At 41.0% G+C, this 23412-nt stretch overlaps 1 protein-coding gene across 30 annotated transcripts in view; it reads left to right on the top strand.

Moving 5' to 3' along the window:
• Positions 1-23412, top strand: part of RIMS1 (regulating synaptic membrane exocytosis 1) — a 233230-nt gene that overhangs the window by 191372 nt on the left and 18446 nt on the right. For 13 of the 30 annotated variants that reach the window (XM_077926251.1, XM_077926244.1, XM_077926234.1 and 10 more), the window contains one exon: positions 13514-13749. The exons of 7 other annotated variants lie outside the window; for them this stretch is intronic. In XM_077926251.1, coding sequence (XP_077782377.1) covers positions 13514-13749 — 236 coding nt within the window. Of the gene's footprint in view, positions 1-3569; positions 3714-13513; positions 13750-23412 lie in introns of all 30 variants that reach the window. 10 more of the 30 variants (XM_077926230.1, XM_077926228.1, XM_077926226.1 and 7 more) reach the window with 1 other exon arrangement.

Genomic DNA, 23412 nt, shown 5'->3' with positions numbered 1-23412 from the left:
TTCCTGTGAGTGGCTGCCATGTGGTTGAAGTAGTGCTTAAATGATCCAACTACACTAGCAGAGAGTCGGTGGGTGGGTCTTCTCCTCACCTCCTCCCAGCAGGGAACTGCACACTTGAGTTCTCTATGTGAGGCTGGTTCTTTCAAACATTATCCCATCTGCACAGGAGCCAGGCATGGAAAAAAGAATGTCCTACGTCAGTGTTCCCCAACCTTGGGCCTCCAGCTGTTTTTGGACTACAACTCCCATCATCCCTCACTAGCAAGACCAGTGGTCAAGGATGATGGGAATTGTAGTCCAAAAACAGCTGGAGGCCCAAGGTTGGGGAACACTGTCCTATGTGACCAGGGTAACATTTAAAGGTGTCCTAAGCTGTCTTCCTTTTTGTTCTCCCATAGTAGTGATTGAAAAGGTTGGATTGAACAGAAGCAATGTATTCAGTTGCCTGGGATCCTGCAACAGTCATATTTGTAGAATAATAGTTGCAACAAGTATACATTTTGTTTTGCATGCCATATGTTTGCCACTGCTTTGTGTTTTTTTCTACAATCGAGTGGTATATAATTTTTTATGAAATAAATAAATAAATAAAATATTGTAGGGTCAAAATCCTTTTGCTTTGTTAATGCCTAGTTCCTCTGGTCATTTTAGGGGCATCATAAGTTCAGGTTAACATGTTTTTGTTTTGCTCTTAACATGAAGCTAAATGTTTTGTTGTTATTACAAAATATATTGTCAACACTCCAACATTTATTCAACATTAATTAAGATTGTGGCCTTCTATCTCCTAGCTTTACCAGCTTTTCAGAGATTTTCCAGGTAGCAGCAATTGCAAATCATTATCTCAGAACATATTGAAAGCATTCCAAAAAAATCCCACCCTCTGGCTCTTTTTAATGACAAAACGGTTTTTGGTTTTTCTTTTTGGGGGGAATCAGGTGGGAGTAGAGACTGAATGTTACCTGAGAACTTGAGCAATCTGATGGGATAGGCTGGAATCCAGTTGACCAGTTGGCTCAGTTTTTAGATTTACAGCATGATCTGGCCATGCTTTCCACTTTAGCTGCCATGAGTTCATTTAAAAGACAGAGCTCTGTCATTTAAGCCAGTAGCAAAGTTTCCTCTTTATTTAGGGTTTCAATGCCCAACATGCCCATTATTTCCAAGCCTGCATTATAGCACAGCTATAAGTTAGTATTAATTAATAGCATAATGTCCAACACCAAGCAACCTCAGCGTGATGGGGACTACAACTCCCATCATCCCTAACCATTGGCCATGCTGGCTGAGGCTGATTAAAGTCATAGTCCAAAACATCTAGAGCGTACCATGTTGGGAAGGGATGTCCTATGCCTTTGAGCTAACATCTCCTGCAGTATCACTGCCATGGAGTGAGTTATGGGAGGCGATAGCAGTTTATTGAAAGCTTGCATCTTTTTTCCCCCTTCGTGAGCTGTCCCAAAACTCATTTTAGAGGGCAGGTATATAAATATGGGACGTGGGTGGTGCTGTGGGTTAAACCACAGAGCCTAGGATTTGCCGATCAGAAGGTCGGCAGTTCAAATCCCCGCGACGGGGTGAGCTCCCGTTGCTCGGTCCCTGCTCCTGCCAACCTAGCAGTTCGAAAGCACCTCAAAGTGCAAGTAGATAAATAGGTACCACTCCGGTGGGAAGGTAAACGGCATTTCCATGCGCTGCTCTGGCTCTCCAGAAGCAGCTTATACTGGCCACATGACCCGGAAGCTGTACGCCGGCTCCCTCAGTCAATAAAGCAAGATGAGCGCTGCAACCACAGAGTGGGTCACGACTGGACCTAATGGTCACGACTGGACCTTTACCTTTATATAAATGTGGAAAAAATAAATAAATCTGATGACCTCTAGGTTTCAGCAACATTAGAGAAGCTCAGCAAGTAGGTAGAGGCAACATGCAAATTTTGGTAACTGCAAAGGTAACTGCTTTTGGGTCTCCAGCAAGTGGCAATGGCTATAGGTAACCTGTCTTTGTGTGTTCCACTGGAGACTATTTTCCTTCCACTACTACCTTCTGCCTCAAATTTGGGGAGGGAGACTCTTGGTAGAGCTGAGCCGAATTTTCATGGGTTTAGATTTTCCTGTTAAAATGTACATGCCTGGTGACAGAGCTCAAACAGCTGAGAAAATGGCATTGAGTTATATAGCAGCATGTTAGTGTACATATTGTAACTGATATGACTTCAGCGGATACTAGATAGATAAGGCCAGCCATCTCCCAGCCTGTCTCTTTCTTATAGCAGTGATCCATCCATTCGGTTGCAGCAGCCTGTAGATTTAGGATGGTCCATAAACCTGCTCAATGCAGTGGTGCTATGCGGCCAAGCTAGTTCCTCAGGTGTTGCACCCCATCAATTTTTATAAATGTCACAGCCAATGATAGCAGCCTATTTCCCTGAAGTCTGCATCTCGCTTACTTCAGAGCACAGAAGCATAGGATGGTGCCTTATATGGAAGCAGACCAGTGGTCCTCAGTATTGTCTATACTGATTGACAATCACTCCAGGTTTTCAGGCAGCAGCCTAACCTGAATATTCAGGGGGTTGAACCTGAAACCTTCAGTATACGAGGCAGATGTTCTGCCATTGAGCTAAGGCCCGTCCCTCACACACTAATGTTTCATATGCATCAGTCATGTGAAAGTGGAGTGTAATTCATAGCCTGGGACTGCTTAAGTGATTATAAGATCAAAGGGTATATTTCGTTCCTTTTTAGAAACCTAATAAAAAGTGTTAAAGAGTTTCCTTGCAGTATTCTTCTTCAGGATAGGTTGAATAAGTCTTGAATATAAGTTGTAATACAGAATGGACAGTTCACTTTTCCCTGCTTTATTTTTTTTTAAAAAAGAACATTTTGCATATTTAATTACTTCTCAAGGTTTTTGCATTTTATTCAAGAAATATGTGACTCACAGAAAATCATTTTAAAACAATAGTCCTGCAAAGATCAGGCATTCATTATTGTTACTGAGTTATAATTTTAAAATGGTTTTAGTTAATGAATTCCTAGCAGACTCATCTAACTTTGCAATCTCAAAAGTTCATATCTGTAAGGATAGCAAAGTTAACACAGCTGATAGTGAGCTGTTAACTTAAAAAGAAAAAGAAAAAAACACATACAAAGCAACAAGTAGCTTCAGATTTGTGATTCTGGGTCTGCTTCTGAGAAATGTAAGCGCTTTTGAATTGTCCCTGTTCAACAGGACAGGCTGAATGGCTTAATCGAAAGGTTCTTGTTCAGTTAATGGTGAAGAACATTGCACGGCAATAATAGATCAGTTCTCATAGAATGAAACCCTGAAACAGAAAATAATTTCCTTCTTAGAATTAGCCAGCTGGGGTCTATGTTATTGTTTAAGTTGCATTTGGGTTTGTTTGTTTTTTAAAATCCAAAGTTGGTTGTTTCTTTTTTCTTGCTTGCTTTGTAGTGCTCTAAAATCATGTGTGAATGTAGAGCTAGTGCCTGTAGTTCCTTATTTTTATTTTGAGTTATTTACATTTTAATTTTGCATGCCTGCATGTTTTGACTATGGAAAAGGTCAAAGTCCTTAGAGAGCTGCAAAAGTGATGGCAAAAAAGAAAGAAGGATATCATGGGAATTAGATGGCGAGACGGGGCACAGAGGAAAAAAAATGAATATGGAAGAAAAGAAAAGGAGAAGGCATACTGTTGCTGATGTGAGGTAAAAGTTAGCTTCCTTCCCTTGTATATTTATTCCCTCAATCTTCGTCGTTGCTATTTTAATTATAGGAATATTTAATACTTTAGGGGTATCTAGGCGTATTTAATACTTTAGGAGTCTTTAATACTTTAGATGTCCTAGCCTATGACGTGCTTGGTTATTATCTCAAATAAGAGCAAGGAGAAGAGATCTTCATTGTGTGATGTGTCCTGGTTTTCCTCCTGGTCAACAATTTTGAATTCACATTTAAGACCTACTGGGAGTAAGACCTACTGAACTAGGTGAAACTTACTTCCGAGTAGACAAGTTTAGGGCTGCACTGTAAGATGCTGCTTCTCTGTCTTTTCACCAGGTGACTGATTTTAGAGAATAGATCTTATTGCAAGGATACAGATGAGCTGGTTCAGAAATTAAATTCGTATTTTTTTTAATGAATGATCCCAGGATATTTCCTTGCATGTACACACATAATTTGCAACATGGCTGGTTGGGATTAATGACCAGCATCAGATGCTGTGATTGTAACTAGGAAAAATGCTAGAATTCCATTGCATTCTTAAAAAAAAATATACTAGAAAATTATGAGTGTAGACTTGTGAGGCCCTGGCACAGTTTGCGGGAGAGAGAGGGCGGGGATGTAATCTGGTAACCACCCTTTTAGAAAGGGGTAGCTTTGGGCCCTTGGCTGGAGGAAACTTGGGACTCAGCTATGCAGCTGCAAATAAAACATTTTAAGTTTGTTGTAAAGTGCATTATACAAATGTGACACTGGATGGCAATGGTGAGTTATGGCAAATCCAATATATTTTTCAAAACATTTTTTAAAAATGCATTTTCACAACTTTTTAAATATGTGCCTAGATTCCACCCTAGTAGCAAATCTCTGGCTTTCTTTCAGCCTAACTGCCAGCCCCAGTAGCAGGGGGCTCTCACCTATACATCCATTGGGACTTCCCACCCCTTTTAAGCTAAGCACAATTTTTCTGCACACTTTGGGGATCCTGGATGATCCTTTCCCCCAATTTCTATCTCCAGTTCATTTACAGGCAGGATAACTCATTTGGAAACTTGAGTACTTGGTGCTCTCTATCCTGTTTGGAAACTGAAGAAATGAAAACAGCTCAGAAATGCAGCATCCTTCTACAGGCATTTTGCTGTTGCCCAAGTTTTGTTCTCCTGAAACTAAACAAAGGAATGCTTAGGGTAATTTACTTTTGGGTTCACCTTCTGTTTAAGGTCAGCAAGAGAATTTGCAGTGGTTGTCGCCTAGATCTTCAGGCTTGCTTTTGAGACATAAAAGGATGACTTAGCTCCGGTTATCACAAAGCATGTGTCTGGCAGGCTGCAGATTTTTCCATGGCTCATCATCAAATTCTGCCTTTGCATCTCATTAGAGATGTGCATAAATAGGGATTTTACTATGCACTCCTCCTTACTAACAAGGAACTGTTAACGTTTCCCATATTGCAGACTTTTCTTTTGCCTCATATTCATACAAATGGATTTTCCCCACCAGTAATTAAAGCGGAAAGTGCGTTTCTAAAAGCACCACAATGTGTAGTTTAAATAGTACTCACTATCTAGAGACGATTGCAGAAGCAGTTTGCTGTGGGGAGAGGGGAGGCACTATTTTAGCTTTCCAGCAGGTGGGTCACTGTTGCTTAATGGGATGGAGAGAGGCGAGGCAAGGCGATGAGGAGGCTGGCACAGTGCAAAGGCAACGGTGGAGCCAATCTGGTACTCCTGTCGATACGTACAACAAAAAAACCATAATAACACAAATTAACAACACAAATTTATATACAGTAATATCCCTATGCCTACTACTCCTTGTTTATCACCACTCTCCCCCCCCTCTATTTCCCACTGTTATCCTCCTTGTCACTTAGATATTCATTCCAAATTCTTCGTATTTATCCATTCTTATTTTGCGTTGACAAGCAATTCTTTTGTATGTAGCTAACCTGTCCATATTATCAATCCATATGCTCCGTGGAATCTTTTTGAGACTCTTCCAATTCATCAGAACAAGTTTTTTTGCTTCTATTATAGCGCGATACAACCACTTTTGGGACTCCTTAAGATCTTCCAAGTTTCCAAAATATAATTTAGAATTAAATTCAGTTCCCCTAAATAACAATTTCTTTTTATTACTTTTGCTATAAATATCCTCACCTCGCTCCAGAATGGTCTGATCATCGGGCAGTTAATCAACATATATATTAAGTTCATGTGTTTGCACAATGTCAACCTCCCTGCCACCTTCCCCCTCCTATTGTTGTTGTTGTTGTTTAGTCATTTAGTCGTGTCCGGCTCTTCATGACCCCATGGACCAGAGCACACCAGGCACTTCTGTCCTCCACTGCCTCCCGCAGTTTGATCAAATTCATGCTGGTAGCTTCAAGAACACCATCCAACCATCTCATCTGTATATGTATTTGTGTTGTTAATTTGTGTTATTATTGTTATTATGGTTTTTTATTGTACGTATTGACAGGAGTACCAGATTGGCTCCACCGTTGCCTTTGCACTGTGCCAGCCTCCTCATCGCCTTGCCTCATGTATACCTGAGGCTTGAGGTTGCTCACAAAGCGCCCATCACCACCTCCCTCGTCCCCTCTCACAAAAGAGCTGTCATTCAGTAGTAGAGCGAGTGTTTTGTATGCGAAAAGCCCCAGGTTTGATTCCTGGTAAAGGGACCCCTGACCATTAGGTCCAGTCGTGGCCGACTCTGGGGTTGCGGCGTTCATCTCGCCTTATTGGCCGAGGGAGCTGGCGTACAGCTTCCGGGTCATGTGGCCGGCATGACTAAGCCGCTTCTGGCAAACCAGAGCAGCACACGGAAACACCATTTACCTTCCCGCCGGAGCGGTACCTATTTATCTGCTTGCACTTTGACGTGCTTTCGAACTGCTAGGTTGGCAGGAGCAGGGACCAAGCAATGGGAGCTCACCCCGTCGCGGGGATTCGAACTGCCGACCTTCTAATCGGCAAGTCCTAGGCTCTGTGGTTTAACCCACAGCGCTACCCGCGTCCCTACTCAGACACTTACGATTCCATTAACTATGAGTCAACAATTCATTGCAGGAGATTGCATCTAGTCAGATGACCCTTGGGATCCCTTCTAACTCTACAAATTATATGATTGCACATGTGAAGCCAACAATTTCATCATCATCATCATCATCATCATCATCATCATCATCATCATATTGTCTTAGAACAGCAGCAGGTTGCTCATCTTCATTTGGCATCTCCCATGTTCATTACCGTGACTGTAGGTCACCAGCTCAGAATATGCCATACATATTTGGTACACTGGTCCATGGTGCTGATCTCAAGTTGCTCACTACGTCCCTAGACCAACAAGATTGAGCACCTACTAATGATAAGATTTTATTATTAGACACCCAACACTTGAATCGTTAGAGTTGTAGACATGAATGCAATGGCAAGTGTCAGAATCGACAGACGGCAAGCTTTTGTGAATCATATCACATTTAGTCTACCGAAGCATTCAGTTTGGTTTTACATCATAGTTACATTCTAAGACAATGCATGTTTACTCAGAAATAGCTTCTGCTGACTTGAATGGGGCTTATCAGCAAGCATATTTGCAGAGAACCGCAACCTTTCCTGGCTGATTATTTGTCCTAGCTCCAGAGTTTTTGTGCTGCTGACAGAATGGCCAACTGTAGATGATCTGAGGTCACACTTCAGTGTGGCACACTTTGAATAACAGTGGGCAGTTTATTTTTAGAAATATTATGTTCCTCATTAAAGGGAAGTGATTATCTTTTCCTTTAGTCCAGGAGTGCTACATGCTCTCAAGTTATTAGCATTCATGAGCAATCTCCTTGTAAAGAACTCCATAGGGGCTCAGAATTAGTATGTGATTCTGTATTTGACAGAGAAGGCGGAAGCATTCCAACTAGCTCTGTCACAAGTCAGTGTGATTCTGCCTAAAGACTAGAGTCATTAAACGCTATATATTGACAGCAAGGAAGATCCTGGATTATTAAGATGCTGTTGATTCCTTACTATTTGGAATCGGAGCTGGCCTGCTACTGAACAAAGATTTCTCTTGCTAAAAGATGAACACTCCTGAAAAAGCGCACTAAAATTTACTATTTCAGAGGCGATTGTGACTACCTTGATTACGGAGTAAGATGTATTTTCATAGAGTACATAGGTGAGTTTCTGTAGAAAGTAGCTGATAAGTATCTATGAAATTGCTTAATTACATTTACTTTCAGTTTTGTGATCATTTAACGTACAACTCCACAGAGTAAAAAAATGGTTACAAACTATTAGATTAATTAAATCAAATTAATGCAATCATCAATATGATTATGCTTGTGTGTGTATGATTGACCTTCATTTCTAAATGTGACCTTGATAATTTCAAAATGATTTAATTATATTGTTTTTGCATGTTGCCTAATTTTAATATCATTTAATGATTAGAGGATGCCCTTTTGATTTCTTCCAGTTAATTGGGTTCACACTACTGAAGTGAAGCATTAAGAAAATGGTAGTGAAGTTTAACTTGAAAAATCAGTGCTTTCATATAAAATCTTGGCATCTAGGATCCAAAGCAGCGTGGGGTGGGGATTTCATCTTTTCTGTCTAACGGCAGCCCCTCTGCACTCCCTGAAAAGCCTCCAGGGAATTTTTGAGACCTTGGATTATTAAATCACTAGTCCAGGGAGCTGTGGAGTAGAGAAGGGAATATAGAAGTTTTTCCTTGTGTGAAAACTCACTTGCAAAAAGTACCACCGGATTTGGCCATGTGTCTTTTGCTGAGAAGGACATGGCCTGCAAGCAGGACAAAAATCCATGCGGCAGAATTCGAAGATCTATTTTAGACTGTTTCAAGGGCTTGGGCCTTCCCAGTGGGAGTTTATATCTTTCATTTTTGAACTTCAGATGCCCATAATATTTCACAAACAACTTTCAAGAGTCTTCTGATTTTCAGTCATTTGCAGTGTGGCATGAGAGGCTGCTTTAGAAAGTTTCAGGAAACAAAAACCCAATTCTAATGCAGAGAACTAGTTTAAGTAGGCACAAGGGATTATATGTAACCAACAGCACTGTCATCTCTTTTTCTTGGAATGGCAGATTCCTATCCTGGGATCCTGGGAAATGTAGTTTCACAGGGCACCCTACTATGATCATTGTAACCTTGGTGTGCTACGTGTGTCAGGAGTCCTTGTGCTTATACGTCATCCCTCCCAAAACAATAACACCTCTATAGGGCTGCAATGTATACCCTTGTTCTTTGTGGGCAACCTCTTCATGTTCCCCTTAAATGAGGATTTTTTCCTGTTAATTGTCATCTCAGTGGTTTTCGTTTAAAAATAAATCACTACAGTTGAAATTATACTGGGATAAAACAGCATGAAGTAACATTATTTCTTCAGAATCATCTAATTTTACCTGCAGTCCATCAATAATGACAGCTCTGCATCCCTATTTATTTCAAGATTTCACAGCATGTCCATATAAGCCAATTTTGCCTGATACACATATTTTTTGGAAACAATTTCCCTTATTACAATTATTTTATATGTTCTTACATTTATATATGGCACCAATATATGCATTTTTATGCTCAATTTCCCCTAATATACATAATTTTTGTATACATTATTTGGCTGGAGAACTGCAACACAAAACTGGGAGGAGAGTAAATATCAAAGAACGCCTGTTTTTCAGTTCAAATATTGTTTTGGAAAATGTGGATAAGATAGGTTAGCATTAAAGTGGAAACAGAATGAACCCCCCTCCCCCAATCCCTAGTTGTATATAGACACTTTGAATTGAGCAGAATTTATAACTGGCAAGATGCTGGTCCTCCCGTTCCATATACTTACAAAATTAAGGTTGCAGTCCTATACACGTGTAGGATTAAGCCATACTGATCTTAGAAGAGCCTTCTTATGGGCAGATATATGTGGTACTAATGGCTATAGATGTTGGATGTTCTGATCCTTTATAATTTCATCTAGTAGAATTATCCCTTTGGCAATGTGGGACAGTTCCTTGGGGTGTTCAGATTTATGTATGCAAGATGAAATAAGATGTTCTCAGTGAAACTGTCCTTGGTTTCAAACAGTCATTTCATTAGAGTAATAAAATGACATTGTCATTGCCAATGGTAGTGGTTGCATACTAATTTTGTTTACTTACTGAAAAATCTAGGAGAGATATGAGGGGTGGGGGTGGGGTTAAGGCTAGATAATATTTCAGAGCTTCAGGAAGTGTCGTTCACATACCAGTTAAATGAAGGAATCTGGACATTAAACTGATGATTTCATCCCCTCCAAGCTAATTCTGCTTATCCCAGCAATACTTCTCAAGATAAGTGTGCTTCGAATAGCACCCTGTATTTTGGCTTAAGCAAGAGGCACAGCTGTGTGATCAGCATACAGATCTTCGTTGTCTTTGTGTGACCTCACACTGCAGCCCTATCATACACACTTTAAATGGGTTGGATGAAGGAGCTGGTTTCCTGAGGTCCACTGCAGTTGAGACCCAAGGAAACACTGAGCAAGTAAGCAGACTTTTCCATCTTCCTGCCAAGAGTGTGTGAAACAACTCAGTAGCAGTTTCACGAATGCTCGAGTCCCACAGAAATGACACCACAGTGTCAAAAACATAATTCAGCATTTAATTCAACAGTCTGTGGGTCTTGATCTGCCTGCCATTCTGATTCAACCCAAGCCCTGCCATCACAGTGCTTAACCACTAACTCACCTTGGTGAGATACGAGATGTTGGGAAGCTCATTGATGCTGAACCCCGGCAAGATAGCTGTGGTGATAATTGGCAGCTACTGTGACATCAAAGGGATAGAGACATCCATAAGAGGGGATATTTCAGCCCTCCCTGATGCTTCAGGTGTGCAGCCTCAAACTACTTTTTGATTCATTGCTGTACCTGGAAGCTGTTTCCTATGGTTAATAGTCTCACTTTTCACTAGCTGTCTGGTGAAAAGGCTGCAATCGTTTTTGTTTCAGCCACACTTAGTACCCATCATTCATGTGTCTTTCTAACCTCAAGGCCAGATTATTGTAACACATTTTATGTGGCAACTCTTCCTCTGGGTGGAGATGAGTTTCTAGGACACTTCACTTCAGTGTTGCAGCATTAAAAAGTGTTTTGCTTTGACCAAACCCCTGCATAACCCACAGAGTAAAGGCCTCACAGCCCATTTGTCATCTGCAAATGTTCTTTTGACTGTACAATCTGATTGGCCTGGTATGTTTCTACTATAAAGCGAGACATATTCATAGTGACTGCCCCACAGCTCTTAGGCTTCCTGCTCTTGGAGACATGCTTGTCAGAGCTTAAACACGAACATGTTCTCTGAGTGCTGTAAGCCATGTTAATTGTGGGTTAGCATTTAATAGGCAGTGTTATGCAGATGGGGCATAGAGAATCCTGACCCTGTATCTGAGTGTTTTAATAAGCAATTTGCAAACAATTCTATATACTAATGCCAATTCAGGTCTCCCCATGCTCAAGACGTATAGCTAAAATTACACGATCCATGCACAAGGGAGAGATATCAGCAAAAATATCTGCAAGAGAAATCTTATCAGCCGAGAGGAGTGATGGTTGATTGAACAGCTTCATAATAACTCAGTGGAATAGAATGTTGAAAAGCTAAGAAGGAACAACTTGAGGGGAGGGATAGAAAGGGTACAGAGGAAATGTCTGGAAGGGTCACTTCTTGATTCACCCAATTTTAAAATGTCCCCAGGGGTAGAAGTGGGAGCTACCCATAGAAATCAATGGAGAAATGCAGGATTTTAATGTTACTGGGATTGGGCACCAGTGTGTCAACTCCGGCCCCTAAGAAAATCAAAAGGTAGTGGCAAAGAGAAGAATTCATGCTCTTTCTAATTCAGTTATTTTGTGTGAATCACATGCACACACAAACTACATAGCCACTGCAATGCTAATTCCAAAGCAGCTGCACTTTACTGTCCTGATATTGCAGGTTGGAAGAGGCTGTGACTAAAAGAGGGTAACTGATGGCAGCCTTGCAGTGCAGTTCACACAGAATATTGCAGGTCAGTCTCTGTTTGGTAAACCAGAGCCCTGCAATGTAGTCCAGAGGTCTTGCCATCCCCTAATGCAGGCTGAAGGTTATGTTGAGGTTGACATAGAAGCTTATAACAATCCTCTGCTGGCATCCATTGCTTTTGTTCCCACATTGTGTGTTGGGCTCAGAGAATAGTAATTACTAACCTCACAGTGTAAACTCTCTTGCTCCATTCTAAATCATAGTTGCAGCATCCACGACAGCATCCCCGAGGCTCAGCACTCAGTGTGACCAAACCAGTTGCACTCTCCTAAATTTGCCTCTGGTTAGAGGCCTGTGCTGAAAGAGTTGCTTTCTCTCTGCAGCCCTGCTGTTATAGTTCAGACCAGAGTGAGACTACTTATATTACCCTCTCAGAGTTCCACCCAGGCCAAACCGTTGTTGGCATCCATCTGTTTCAAGAGACAGTGCATTACGCTTCTGGGGGTCAAACCACTGGCAAATCACAACGCCTGCTGTGGCCGCAGAGACTAGAAACTCATAACTGCTGCCTCCTGCGTTGTTTTTGCTGCATTAGCCGCACCAAAATAATGTCCCTGGGACACAAGCTTGGGCAGTGCAGTCAATTTCATGCAGAGGTCATGTGCCATTGGACTTGCATACAGATTGCAGTTGCAAATGTTCAAAAACTTCTAAAAAGCTACCAAAAAAAGCAGATGAAAGAATACCCAAGTAAGAGCAGGAATTCTGGTCTTTAATGCTCACTTCTATTTTGCATATCACTTAGCCACAGGCTCAAGTAGCATGTTTCTCAGGGATACATTTTATTGCAGGGCTCCACTTGTTTTATTTAATTTTGCTTTTAGTGTTATTGCCAGTTTCAAGCTGTAAAGGCGGAATGAATGAGAAATCCAAATAAAATTATCTATACACACGAACATACATTCTGCTTCTGGCATGAGAAATTCTACAGGAAATAAGAATGTATTAATTGTACTCCTGCTTCTTCCCACCAGCCCAGCTATCTTGGGCAAGCTTATGCTATGAAGCACAGAAGCTTCTCTGGAAAAAAGGAACAACACATAATTTATATATTTAATGGTGATTTAATGCAGGTTACTTTTTGTGGTGTTTTTTTTTTAAATCATAAATAGATCAACTAATCTTTTGTAAATAGATCACCATGTGCTGTGAAACCTCAGTTTTTCATTAGAACCATTTACATCAATGAGGAATATTTACCCTGTTGCATTACATTTTATAGCAAGTCTTGTTTTGATCAGAATATATATCGAGTGGGTACATGTCTTTGTTCTTTTATTTTCTATGACCATAAATATATTTTTGTGTAAATCCTAGGAAAGTGATTATTACTTAGACTCCGTTCCAGTACCCATTCATTTTGAATGGGTAAAATTCCATCGACTCTTAAAGCACTAGCAAGTGCACTAGCATTCAAATTCGGTGACCGAACACAGAACAGAGTTAAAATGAGAAGTTGGAAGTCAAACTTCAATTTCAATTAGGAACGGGTGTGTGTGTGTGTGAAACCTGTGAGTTTCAGGAATTTGAATACAGTCATGTACTTGGGTATCAAATAATTCGAAAGTATACTTAGCAATATTTTATATTGGGGAAGGAGTCAGTTTTACTATGATGTGTTGGGTTTTTTTTTTTAATTTAAAGATCTTGTTATAAACACAAGCATAATTCAAATGTACATGTATGTTTTTACTTTGTAAATATAGTACGTTTACTCCTAAAATGCAAGGCAGACGGATGGGGACTTCAGGGAGAATCATCACAAAGAGCACAAGTGTGAGTGGAGAGGTGTATAAGCTGGAACATAACGATGGGAGTCAATCAGACACTGCAGTTGGTACGGTTGGAACAGGTGGGAAGAAAAGACGGTCCAGCCTTAGTGCCAAAGTGGTTGCCATGGTATCTCGAAGAAGCAGAAGCACATCCCAGCTTAGCCAAACAGGTGAGTGGAGTATGGACAGTAAGAACGTGGCTCTGTGTACATGTGAAATGAGATTAGGGTTTAGATGTCAAGAAAAAACTGTTTCCAGGTGTGGAAGGCTTTTTGTGTGTGCTATCAGAGAAACACAATAGCAGGGACAGCCAAGGTGGTGCCCTCCAAGATGTTATTGGACTACACCTGGCCAGCAACACCTGGAGTGCACCATATTGGCTTCTCCTGTGTTATGGGATAAATCTCACAACACTAGGTTCTGTCACCTGCAATCTATAATCATGACCTGAAAGAAGCCAGTCACAACACCTACACAATTTTAAATGCATCATATTGTAATGGGTTAAAGCAGAAAAAGAAAAGTATTGATTTTGAGATTAACTAATGCTGACTCCTTTCTTTATCCCCCCCCCTTTAAAACCCTGAAAAATAGGCTTAGTGAAGTGAGTTAATTAGAGTGTAGCACGATGCTACATTACATGCTTTTAATGGCCCTGTTCTTTCTTGTTGCTTTAGAAATCTTAAAAGCCTAATCTCTATAGCCTAAAGCAGAGCTACTAAAGAGGGAATGAAGAGAGATATTGGCTCACAAGTTCTGTTAAAATCAGCTAGGGGGCTTACCCTTTATTCTGACAAGAGCAGGCATCCTTAAATGGCTTTACAAATAAATAGTTGATGTAAGAGTAGATCTCAGTTAGACTTACAACAGTGGTTCAATCTCTTGATCAAGATACTCACAATCTGCAGGTATGTCAGATGTTTCTGATTTGTGTCATCAATTTTTTGTTTTCCCCATTTCATTTTTAAGTGCTAGTCCACCCACTTCATCACCCTTTCCTGGCATCAGTAGGATTAAATGAAATAAAGTTGTTTAATACTATGCAGTGCCTTATGCAGCTGTGATTTTCAAATAAACCTGCCAGATAAATTCTGTGTTTTACCAATCAATAGATGTCATAAGAAACTTCTGAGTTAATGTTTTGGTATACCAAGAGTCATTTTATTTGGAACACTTAGTGATGCTGCAGAATTACTCCTAGATGATTTGGTACATGGGTTATGTCTTGAAATGTCTTCTTAACTGTGGTGATAGAGGTTAGTAGGAATGTTTCTGTGGCCTGTCCAAAAATTAAGCATTTCCAGACACGATCGTATCTGAACCTGCAAGCAAAGTAAGCCACATTTCTGCTGTATTGAATTAAGGACTGAGATGAAAGGCACTGAATTCATGTTCCCAAATATTTGTAGTGGCAGAGCCAGGCTTCATCTTGCAAAATGGCTGTTATGTTGAGCTTGCAAAAGGAGAAAGTCTCACATTAAAGTGCCATCAATATTTGTATTCTCAAATACTACTACTGATGAGGAAACTGGAGACTCACCTTAGACGATGTAGTACCCTTGCATATGTCTTATTACCCTAATCCAAAACCTATGCACTTGGATCTCTAGCAACCCCATATATATTTACACACACACATACAGACACACATGCTTGCAGCCTAGTTTCTGAAGCAAATGTTTCCATTTCCATTGCTCTTTCTACATTCCCTCACTATGCTAAGCTGGCATACGAAGAATAAAGACATAGTGCTGTTTTAACCTGCACACTTATGTGTATAAGAATGCATGTTCAACCAAAGTGTTAAACTATATACAGTATCATTTTATAATTATTATAATAATAGAGGTTGTAGTGTGCATAAAAAAATCTATTGTATGATACTGGAAACAAGATAATATGTGTCAAGAAAATTCATGCATCTTTAACTGATTTTGGTACATGTTTCAGTTTATCGTTGCATTAATAACAATGAAAAACTGCAGTGGTACACATGTTTGGAAGCAAGTTCTGTTGAAACCTACTGGGCTCACCTGTAAGTGAGTTGGAAATAAGACAGGCAAATGAGCTAAGCACCATCCAGTTTTCCTTCTAAGAAGTTATACTGTTAGCTTTATTATAAATAATGTGTTTGTGCTGTTTCCTATGGAAAGATCATTTACCCAGGTAATGTTTCATATACTTTCTCCAGTGAAATAAGAGACCGATTCCCAGTGAAGCTGTACAACTCTTATTTTGCCCTTTGTACATAATGAGGTATTGGGGTGTGTGTGTGTGTGTGTGTGTGTGTGTGTGTGTGTGTGTGTGTGTGTGTTTGCAGCCCTGAAGTGATTTCAGAGGGAAGGTTCCTTTCCAGTACAGCTTTAGACTAGATTGACTGTTTTCTTGGATCTTCGTGTCTGGGGTAGGTGGGCGGGGGGGGGGATTCTCATCACAAAACAGAATCTTAGTACAAAGTGATAACAGTTCCCTTCCACTCAAGGGGAGAAATAAACTGTTTCCTTCAGAGACTATATCTGGAAGACAGCACTAAACACAAACTTGTGAAGCTTGTTCGGGAACAGCAAGCAGATCGTAGCATCATTTAGTGCAACGCTGCTGAGCATTTGAGGACAAGATGCTACAAATGGCAGAAGTGCTTTTAAATTCTGCGCAGGGCTTTCCAATGGCAGATCCCAAACACAGGTGCAATTCTGTTGGTGGGTCTCTCTGTTTTGGTTTTTTTCAAAAAAAAGAAATTGTGGATACAGTTTGCTGTTGGTATTATAAGGCTGGAGAACTATCCCTGGAGATCACCGTTTCAACCCAGTTTCCTATGGTTTATGTAAAAGAAAGAAAAAAAGGAGAACACATAAAACAGGAACCAGAAACAAGTAACTTTGTGCTTACAGAGCCTTACCACATTGTTCGGATTTTTCTGCCCTTGCCCAGTCTATATTTGAGCCACCTAAAGTAATAGATTTATGAATTGCCTCTGCAAGTCAGCCCTATTTCAGAATTCTTCTTGAGGAAGAGATTGCTTCTCTCGTACATGTGGTTTTCTTGCCTTCCAACCAATGAATTTAGAATGTGACATAGAAGCTTTCAATACAGTGTTTGGTTTGAATGTAATTCATGTGTATATTCTGTGGGCTTAGGAATTTGCAGCTACTGAAGATGTAGCATGCCAAGTCACTCAGGGGTTTTAGAATGGTGAATTAATATTAAATAATGGGGCCAGTCCTGTTTTATTCTAATACCACTCAGATAATACTAGAAGGAATTTGAAAATAATTAGCTTTTTTTCAGTTACCTGGATGTCATGGAATGCTTGTAATCCTTTTAACAGGACTAATTATGTGACCAGGGATTATTTAGAGCAAAAGATTAGGGGATTTTAAGGATTTACTTCAGTAACTGAAAGGACTTGATCTAAAACACATCTCAAGTATATTTATGAATCCCTGTAACATTAATTGGATTTTGCTGCAAGTAAGGTTGCAGTCCTGTATGTTGCTGTGGAATTGCTTAAATCCTATTTACTTCAATGGGATTTAAACAGACTGTCTGCAGGGTTTTAAAGATTCTGTCTCAAGCTGTATTTTTGAAGGTTTCTTCTATTCCAAATTATTTTAAACTCCATTTTTGCATACATGTTGAAAGAACAGACCGTCTTTTCTGCATGCGTGGAAAACCCCTTCTTGTTATAAATAACTGACAGAGTTTGAGTGCTAACTGCAATTTAAAATACTGCTGCCTTGACTCTCTCTCAGAAAATATAGGCATCTGGCATGAATAGTTATTAATCCAGAAGAAGAACGGGGCACTCAGTCCACTGAAGCAAGTCTTCTACTGGCATTCCCAGACCATATTGCCTTTCTTTGCTCAGGACAGTAAGTGTGAGAAGTGGCTTGCATGCACCCAAAAGGACGTCTCATATTTCTTTTCCCCAACAGCGGCTCCTCACACTTCATTCAATGAATTTGATAAACACTTTCCTGAGTTTTGGGATTGGCTTATGCAAGCAGCTGCTACTTAAAGAATGGGACTTGGGGGTTCCCAATGTATGCACATGAATGCTGAATTCTTGTATCCTGGCTTTTGTATCCTGGCCAATGTCTGGATCTTCAAATGTTATCAAACTGATGAGTTGACTTTCCTGAGACCACAAGTACAACAATTCCAAAATACAACCCTTGAATGTAATCAAATCCAACATATAAGCAGAGGGGGCCCCACTGATTTCTCTGGGAACTCCTGACACTCATTCGGACTCTTCTTTTTCACCACATAAGACTTGGAAACATGCTAACCAGGTGTAGTCAGTGCTGGAAGCAGCTTACGAATACCTTTCTCAGTCAACTGTTCTTTGAAAAGGAAGCAACGCTGGTTTCAGGCTGGTATTTTTAGAGTGACAGCTAGGATCTTGGGAATTACATAAAGTGTGCATGCATGAGGAAGTAAACCCATATGCTGTTAAAAATATTCCTAAAAGATCATTGCAGGTGTCTGTTGGTTGCAAAGACGAGACATTGCGATGTGGAGCAATTTCCCCCCCTTATGCCTATTTAATGCAGGAGTCTAGAAATATTTATAGCTAGAGACAGGGAGCAGAGGAAAAATTAATAACACTGAACAAGGAGGGAGCTGGATAACTGGCAGTGTTTTTGAGTGGGGGATAAATTTGGTTACTTTGACTTCAATCAATAACTTGACTATGACCCCTCAGGCCCTAATGCAAGTATGCTGTTTATGTGAAGCAGCAGCATTAAATAATGGAATTTATTGCAGCAGGTTCACAAATAAATTGTGTCAGGTGAGCTTTACATTTTCAGGCTGCAACTCAGTTGCTTTGGGACACAGGGCCAGTGCTGTGTTGAAATGTGCCCGTTCTTGGTGTAATGGCACACATATGGTACAATTTTAACAACTTGCCAATTTTTAAAATACTGCATAATGTTTTTGTGTGTGTGTGTGTTCATGTGTACATACATGGATTTATGGTGTGGTCAGAGGGTAAGGCAGAAAAAGCAAACAGCTTATCCTTAGCCCTCTGTATTCTCCCCTTCTCTGCCACTCCCCTTGCCCTCCAGTGGGTTCCTTGTCTTTGGTTGGAAAACCATTCTGGAGGTAGCGTGCTTTACTTTTGGGGGACTGCAAGTAACTTGTACTTTTTGAGGACCGTCAGCCAGGTACAAGTTGTTGATGAAGCACCTTCAGGTGGATGAGTGACTCTTAATGAGAAAGCACACCCCAATCTCAGCATGCCAGGCAGATCTGTCCAGGAGGGAAGGGACCTCAGGGTAGGGTTCTCGGGTGTAGTTGTATTGGCAGTTGGGTGATGTTCATGTGGTAGGAAACCCATCCTCTTGGTTCTTTCATCCTTCCTGTATCGGAGTAGCATGGGGACATGCCACAGCTAGGAAGCTCCCACAGGCCAAAGTAAGTCTTATCCCAGCAAACATATGGTGAGAGGGGAGGGTCCTGCTGCAGTCCTCAGGTTTCTCCTCCAAATGTTTCCCTCTACCCTTGGCTACTTTCTTCCTGCTAGGTTCACTTCTGGGTTCAGAGTCTGGCTGGGAAGAAAACATTGAAAACTGCTCAGGGGAACATTTGAAGGGAGAAACACACTGCCTCCCATTGGCCAGTGCCTCCCCTCCCAGCTCCTGTTACGGCATTAAAAGGAAAGAAAAAACAGGGATGGGGCCCTGTATTTCTGACATCCCTGAATTAATCCAAGCATATGAGGCTGAAATGCACAACAGGCCCCTTAAAACATTCTTTTTATTGTGCATTCCTAGTGATTTGTGCTCATCAATGCAGCGACGTAGCTAGCCCTCTCGGGTGCTGGGTGCAGCATGCGTCCTGCAGCCGGGGGTGGGGCGAGCCACTCATGGGGGCGGGGGGCGCTGCGTAGAGCCTCTTCACCACCTCCCCCTCAGCTGTAGGGCGGCGGAGAGAGAGGCGGAAGGCAGATGCAAGTCCCACGCTGCCATTTCAGGCAGCGCAGAGCCTGCAAGTACTCAAGCCACCACGTCACTCCCAGGAGAGATGTGTGGCTCGGGCACACTGCAGGCTCCATGGTAAGTGCCAGGCCCTGTGGTGTGCTGCCCAGTGCCAGCCGTGTTTCATCACGTTTCTTGACAACTAAAAAGTTACATGAGCCCAATTTTTTTTTAAAAAACCTCATATTTTTGTCATTTTGTCATCCCCCTCCCTCAGTGATGACACCCCTCTTCCTCCACCACTGCATCAGTGTATGGGGGCAGTGACACATGATTCTGCTTTCAATACTGCTTGGACCTCAATGTTTCAGAGCAGTCCTACTGCTTTGAGTCCAATCGATGCCTTTCTTAAATTCCTGCAATAATTCGGTGGCCTTTTATATCACAAATGTTTTGGATTGTTTTTTTGTCCCGGTTTTGCTACGTGCTATAGTGCAGATGGCAATAGTGCAAGGGCAGTGGGGAAAACATTGCAGAGCAACCGATAAAGCAGAATGATGTGTGGATAATGCATTGTAAATCCACCGCTAATGTGCTATTATTATTATTGTGTCAATGATACGTTGCAGAACGCACCCACAAAAAAACCTCCCAGTTTGGACGAGTGCAAAGCCTTTTAGAGAAAGGATGGTTTCCATATGTACACATTAGCCAAACAAATGGAAACACCTTTAAAACCTGCTCATCGCAATGGAGGAAAATTAAGCACCGGTTTTGTTTGGTTTTGTTTTGTTTTGTTTTGTTTTGTTTTGTTAAGTGCTTAGCTTTGCCTGAACCATGTGCTCTCTCTCTGTTTTCTCCCAGCCTTGCTATTTTTTACTTGTTGAGCAGCTGGGGTTATGTAACATCCATAAAACGACACGTGGTCTAAAGAGGTTACCGAGAGCAAGAGCCACTTGGGACTGCAAAGCCATAAGCAGCCCTCCAGGGTTAGCATCATTATTCAATTCTCTTGGGCTGCGGGAGGAGGCGGAGGCCGAGAGGCACTTTAAAAATAGCACTGCAAGACTCTACTCCATTGCGTTTTCAGTCAACTGCTACAGAGAAAAAAATTCCTCTAAAAGATCACATGTATTCCCCACTGCCCAATGAACGCTCTCTTATTTAATTCCTCTGGAGCACCATCCCTTTATACTTGTTTCAGAAATAGGATGGGTAGAGATTACTGTTTACTGTGGCTCCCGTGGGCTCCCACTGCTGGTTTTCGAATCGGTGGTCACGTGACATTACCAGTGTTCAAGAGGTAGTTTCTCGTTGAATACTGCAGTTTCATTTATTTCACCCCAAGCCAGCTTTGATAAATAATCAGCATACTGCTAGTAGAGGTGGTTCTGTGCCTTGCTCCCATTCTATGGGGAGGGGGCAATTTAAGGTGCTGGCTGCCACCTTTAAATCTCTGAGTGGTTTGGAATGAGGCAACCTGAAAGACTGCCTTCTCCCTTATGTACCTACTCAAGACCCTGCTTTGAATGCAACCACTGAATGAAGTCAAGTGGGTGGACAACCTCCAAGGAGAGGCAGCCTTTTTGGTAGTGGCACCTCATTTATGGAATAGCCTTCCCAGGGAGGTTTGCCTGGTGTCAGTTTCAGTGGCAGGTGAGAACCTTTCTGGTGACCCGAACCCTTTAAATAGGAAATCTGGGCCTCCATTTTAAAAAAATAAAAAAATGGTATAGAGTTTGTTGTATTTATGTAGTCTACACACACACACACTTTTAATTTTAAATTTTGTATTTCAGGTTTTTTATTTTTTTTAAATTATCATAAACCACCCAGAGAACTTCTATCTTAGGTGGTGGCATACAGATGCCATCTATATAGAATATGAATATATAAAATGGATATAAGCATATACAGAATGCAGTAAATATTATGAGTGTAACAAATAAACATAGAAATAAAAAAATAAATAGAGATATGAGAACTGTGACTTCATGGAGCTGTAGTGATGGCTTCCACTTTGTAAAACAATGCCAAGTGAAGCTGGTCTGGCTATGTGGTTTTCCAGAAAGCATTTCTAATTGGCTAATGATGTTGGGAATTATATAGGGAGAATATTTTAAAGCCTGACCTCTCACCACTTTCTACCAACACCGGCACCTAGAAAAGGGCCTCTGATCTTTATGCATGGGCAAGTCTTTGTGGTGCTTTCAGGTGTTCAAGTCTCAAGCCATTTGGGGCTTTAAAGGTAAGCAACAGCACTTTGAATTGTGCTTTGAAATGGACTGTGAAGCAATTTCAAGGCAGGCAAGATGTTTTTCCTAGGGACTTTCCCAGCTAGCTGTAGCCCAGCATCTGATAATCTAGATTAGCAGTAGTTTCCAGTATACTTTGAAAGGCAGCCACTCACATAATTCAGAGGTAGTAATTAATCTGGAGGGTACCAGGGCATGGAAAATTGGGTCCCACAATCTATAACGAGGAAGGCTAACCTTGGATGTACTAGCCTTGGATAGTGGAATAAGCTTCACTCCTCAGAGGCTACTTGGGCCAGTGAGAAATTAGCACTCCCAGGTTGTGAACCTGATCCTTTAGCAAGGAGTGCAATACTATCCAGAACAGCTGGAACACCACTGTCTCAGTCAGACAATTAATCTTCTGTCATGGTCAGACAATTAATCTTCTGTCAGGATTCATCTTTAGACACCAATTTGGCACTTGCATGGAGGGTAGTTATCCTGTTCTCATTCTTCCCAAAGCTTTCTGCAGACAGGATGACTATCAAGGTTTTTGTCAAGTTGGGCAAAATATTTCATCCCCAATCCTCAAGTGACTCTTCCCACCACCCCTTTTAACTTAGAACTACAATTACCTGCTAAAAGAAACAAGCAACCTGAATTGTAGCCTGAAATTGAATGGTAATACATTTCAAAATATTGGATATTATGAATTATTACATGGATATTATTGTGAAAATGCAGAATTGGAAACGAAAGGCACAATGAAATTTCAGCTGGTCAGCTCCCAGCACTGAGTGAACTTGGGGAAATAGCTGTCATCTGATATATGGCCTACTGTTAGGTCAAGAGTTCCAGTAAAACTTTCCACCTGGATGTAAGATAAGATATCCATGACTGCTTTTAGAGCACAGGATTATATTCAGATGCTTGATACAATTAGACCATTGGCCCATCATTATTGTGTAAACTGACAGGAATCAACTCTTTAGGGCTTCAGAGGGTTATGTTTTCCAGAACTACCTGGAGATGCCAGGGCTTGAGACCTTTAACGCTGATGCTGCCCATCAGGGTGAGTGGCAGCTACCAGTGGCTTAGAGGCCACTTTCACATGAAATAATTGAGATGATCAGCAGCAGAAAGTCAAACGGGTAGAGGAGACCATGTACTCATTTTTAATCTGCACATCACTCATATCTGTCCTGGAGCTATTCGATAGTGAACGTTTTCACAGTCTTGGGAATAGTGTGCTAAAGTTAATGTTTGCTGCTTTTCTTGACTCTATGGATGAAAAAAATATATTTAAAAAATGATGGGCAGTGAATCCTGAGACCAAAGTCTTAATGAAAAAGTATAGGGGGGTGTGTGTGTGTGTGTGTGTGTGTGTGTGTGTAAAGACTTGTGTCTTTACGCAGGATCATTCCATCCTGACAGTTCTCCATGCCAAGTGTTCTTTTCTGTTTAAGCAAAAGACTGTGCAGGAAGTCCAGACATTATTTACCACTCAGTTGCTTAAACAAAAGCTCATGTTTTAATTCCTGCTGAGGGCTTCCTAATATAGCTAGGATTTAACTTTGCTTATGCCTAAGAGGTAAGTCTGTATTCATTCATTTTGCTTTGGAATATTTCAAAAGTTATGTTATATACAACCCTGCCGCTTCTCAAACGTACA

The sequence above is a fragment of the Podarcis muralis genome, chromosome 3 (assembly GCF_964188315.1).
Source record: "Podarcis muralis chromosome 3, rPodMur119.hap1.1, whole genome shotgun sequence".
Taxonomy (NCBI): Eukaryota; Metazoa; Chordata; class Lepidosauria; order Squamata; family Lacertidae; genus Podarcis; species Podarcis muralis.
The sequence above is the reverse complement of the archived record's forward strand: the minus strand, read 5'-3'. Positions and strand labels throughout refer to the sequence as shown.